We start from the raw sequence: 3,957 nt of genomic DNA, 5'->3' as shown, positions 1-3,957 counted from the left end.
TTTTCCTAATGTTTCTTTCTCTGGTCATGTGAAATTGGTGCCATTTGAGTAACAGTGGTGGCCTGCTCTGCTCCTGGTCTGAGGGACGTCCCTCAGGGTGGCTGTCGAGTTTCATTCCTTCTTCTCCCTTCAGATGTAGCTGGTTGACTTGTCGGCAGGGGCGGGTGTGGGTTTCATCAGACGCTCTTCCTCACCCTAAAAGTTGGTCTTAGAAGCAGACGCTGCAGGGGCCTTCCCAGAGTTAGGGACATTCACAGGAGGATGGGGTGGTTGTCAGTGGATCCTCCAGTCTGTCTGAAGTGCTGCTGCTAGAAATAATCTTACATTTGTGTTACCTCAGATTACTCATTCCGGCAAATTCTGCCAAGCCTGCAGGTCGTAACCAGATTAACTCATACACTGTTGGAACTGGGTTTTATCAAATAGTGTTTAATTAGTGGCTCGCTTTCCTCATATGGTGTTTAACTAGTGATTGGAAATTTTTTAGCTAATAGTTACCTTTCTCTTCAACTTTGTTCAGAGTGATTTCTTTACTCAGTTTTGTTGTATCAGCACCGTTTCCTACTTCAGAATTTTCTTTATCGTTAGAACAATTAAACTGTCACTTCCCAGCAGTTAGGTGTACACAGGCCAACGTTCGCCTATTCCAGCTAGCACTCGTTTCGGCTTGCCATCAAATACAGTAGGCTTGCATGACTTCCCGTGGTCATTTCTAGCCTGACATTGTTGGCCAACTACACGCATGAGTTTTACCTAGAGCACAGGAGACTTTCAGACCTGAAGTCTGAGATACCCAAGTGCTGTTGCCATTCATGCAGCATCAGGATTCACTATCCATGTCCTGTCACGTGAAGTACTGATGTACCTGTGGGACCCAGTGCATAGACGTTGTGAGAGGTTCCGGTCATGTACATACAAAAAAGTCAAGGTTATTAGTTTCTGATGTTTTATTAGGCTACTTTGGTGGGAAAAGTCAGTAATGCTTAAAATTAGTGCACTTCAGTGATTTCACATTGAAAGTCTAAAATGTCTCTACTTAAACATTAATGTTTTTTCTTCAACAAAATCTATTAAGGACTCAAGCGGGATGACGCTGGTGATGCTGGCCGCAGCCGGAGGACAGGACGACCTGCTGAGGCTCCTGATCGGGAAGGGGGCCCGGGTGAACGGGCGGCAGAGGAACGGGGCCACCGCCCTCATCCACGCAGCCGAGAAGGTTGGGCAGCTTTAAAATTTACATTCCTGTTCATCTGTCCTTGTCATAGGTGGGAGTTGTACCAACAGCAGCAGTTTGTATTGAGTTTTCAAATGTGATTTTCTAGTTGGCAGTGTCATGTTGAAAAAGCACCTCTGACCAAGGCACCAACACCAATCTCAGTCTTGGGCCTTTTTAAAAATCTTTTCCTATTGAAATTAAGTGTCCCTTTGGTTAACAACTTACTGTCCCCACATTACCTTTCTGGAGGGCGGCTCTGCACAGGGTCCTACGGGGAAGCCAGTGGTTAGGCTTTAGGTTGACACTGCTGGCCAGATTGAGTGTGGCCATGCCCCAGACTCCAGTGCCTCCCCCCTGGGGAGTGCACAGCGTAGAATCACTGTCCCCACCGACCTGGGGGAGGCTGAGTGGACGTGTGACAACGTCTTGTCGGGAGTTTGGGGAGTTAACTTGCATTTTCTCTTTAATAGAATTTCTTGACCACAGTGGCTATCCTTTTGGAAGCAGGAGCCTTCGTCAACGTCCAGCAGAGCAATGGGGAGACGGCGCTCATGAAGGTGAGGGGGCCGAGGGCGGGGAGCAGTGAGGGACAGAAGGGACATTAAAGACTGCTGGGTTGTGCACCTCATGGTGGGTGTGGCCTGGACGAGTGTGGGGACGGGGAGGGCATGGAGGCTGCAGGCTGGCTCCCGTCACTGTGTGGCGTTGGGTGCGTTGTCTCAGCCTTGGGTCACTCCGTGTTGGACGTGGGCGTGGCAGGCAGGCTGTGTAGCGTGCCGCTGGAGCACGCGCCCTCCACAGTCAGCGCATCTGCAGGGGCGAGTCCAGTGTGCCACTTCTTCCCACGACAGCTGTAGACTCTTGCTCAGGTTCTGTGGGGACAGAGAGGGCACAGCTTTGGCCTGCCACCGCCTCCCTGGACTCAGCAGTGGAGCCCACTGCAGTGTCAGCAGAGCCACCGAAGTCGCTGTAGGGGCAGCCGGCAGCAGCTGTGTAGTGCGTCCTCTCTGGCCCGCAACAGCGTTGGTCTGGGAGCCCACCCCCGCATCCCTTACGTGTGTCCGGTGCTGCACATGGTCAGGGTGGCACTCAGGGCAGGGAGTCCGTCTGGCTGAGACACCACCAGGTGTGTTCTAAGCAGGTATACCCAGGACGGCCCTGAACCTGTCAGTGCTGTCTTAGGCTGACTGAATTCAAACTTGTGCCCACGCGTGTCTCCCGGAGAAGCTCCTGGGGATTTTGAAATTTTATGCCACGAGGTGCTTAGGGGTGCCCCATGTGACCTCTGGGCGCCTCTGCTGAGATGTCGCCCTCAGGACGGAGGACACGGGTAGAGGTGGAGCAGCAGCGCTAAGGCCCGCAGTCCTTTCCCCTGGGGGCACAAGTGTCTCTTGCAAAGCTGCCCGTTTCCCAAGGAACCAGGCGGGACAGGAAGGAATTGCGTGCAGTCTGTGCTGTCCCCTCCCATTTGTGTTGACGCTTTCTGACACTTGGGAGACCCACCCCGGGTCCGTTCCCCAGCTGCCTCTACCCCTCACGTGGGGCCCAGGTGTGGAGGAAGGGAGGGACGCGGCCTGGCGGTCACCGCATCTCAATGGCTGTTCTTGGACGCAGGCCTGTAAGAGAGGGAACTCGGACATTGTGCGCCTGGTGATCGAACGTGGCGCTGACTGCAACATCCTGTCCAAGCACCGGAACAGTGCCATGCACTTCGCCAAGCAGAGTGACAATGTGCTGGTGTACGACCTGCTCAAGAGCCACCTGGACACGTAAGTGGCCCGTGCCTGGGGCCCGCCACGTTCCATCGCGGCGGCCTGCCCATGCCCGCTGAGGAAGCGGTCCTGACGGGCTTCCATTCTCAGGCTACAAATTCAAGTGGCATGTGAGTGACTTTCCTGCGAGCTGCCGAGTCCCAGGAACTTCCAGACCGGAGGAGGAGGAGGAGGAGGTCTCAGCAGGACAGTGTAGATTTTAGTCATGCTCCCACTGTGGCTCAAAAACAGTTTCTTAGAACGCTTTAAATTTTATTCTGTAATAGAGATCATTTTTGAGCACTTTCAGGTTCGGTGACATGGAAAGCAGATTTTCTTTTCCACGCCCCTCCTGCCCCAGGCAGGCATAGCCAACCCCCACTGTCAGCACCCTGCCAGTGGGCCTGGGGCAGTTAATGAACCTGTGTGGACAGCAGCACCTGTGGTCCCTAGCTTATGTCACAGACTTTCCTTACCTGAGAGGACAGTGTCACTGCCCTGAAGACCCTGCTCCTTGTAGTCACCCCTCCCTCTCCCCAACCCCGGCAGACACGAATGCTTTTATCGTCTCCATAGATGTGGTAGAGCTGCAATCATAGTGTCACCTTCTCAGACTGGCTTGACTTCCGTCACTTACTGATGGCATCTCAGTTTCCTCTGTGGCTTCTCACGGCCTGACAGCTGGTTCCCGTTTAGTGCCGAGTGTCAGTCTTTCCTCTCCATCTGGATGCCTCAGTTTGTCCAATCACATTCATTCTTTTCTTGAAGGTTCATACATGTAATTCAGTAGCTGGTCACCACATCTGGCAGGAGGTGTGCTTTGTCACCGCAGCAGAGTCAACAGTGGGTACTGTCCCCTCTCCCTCATTTGCAATGACTGCACGGTGGCTCCTTCAGTTCCAAGTATACAATCTATGGTCTAGGCAGAAAGGAAAATACATTTAGGACAGTAGACAAGAAGGGGCCATGTGCCCGCTCAGCCCCCAGTAA

General features: G+C 53.1%; 1 protein-coding gene across 1 annotated transcript in view; it reads left to right on the top strand.

Moving 5' to 3' along the window:
* The window catches only part of MPHOSPH8 (M-phase phosphoprotein 8), a 29,231-nt gene that overhangs the window by 21,548 nt on the left and 3,726 nt on the right, over window positions 1-3,957 (top strand). The window contains exons 7-9 of the mRNA XM_011375488.2: window positions 1,009-1,216; window positions 1,687-1,773; window positions 2,831-2,985. Coding sequence (XP_011373790.1) covers window positions 1,009-1,216; window positions 1,687-1,773; window positions 2,831-2,985 — 450 coding nt within the window. The remainder of the gene's footprint in view (window positions 1-1,008; window positions 1,217-1,686; window positions 1,774-2,830; window positions 2,986-3,957) is intronic.

The sequence above is a fragment of the Pteropus vampyrus genome, unplaced genomic scaffold (assembly GCF_000151845.1).
Source record: "Pteropus vampyrus isolate Shadow unplaced genomic scaffold, Pvam_2.0 Scaffold272, whole genome shotgun sequence".
Lineage (NCBI taxonomy): Eukaryota > Metazoa > Chordata > Mammalia > Chiroptera > Pteropodidae > Pteropus > Pteropus vampyrus.
This window is presented reverse-complemented; position numbering and strand designations above follow the sequence as displayed.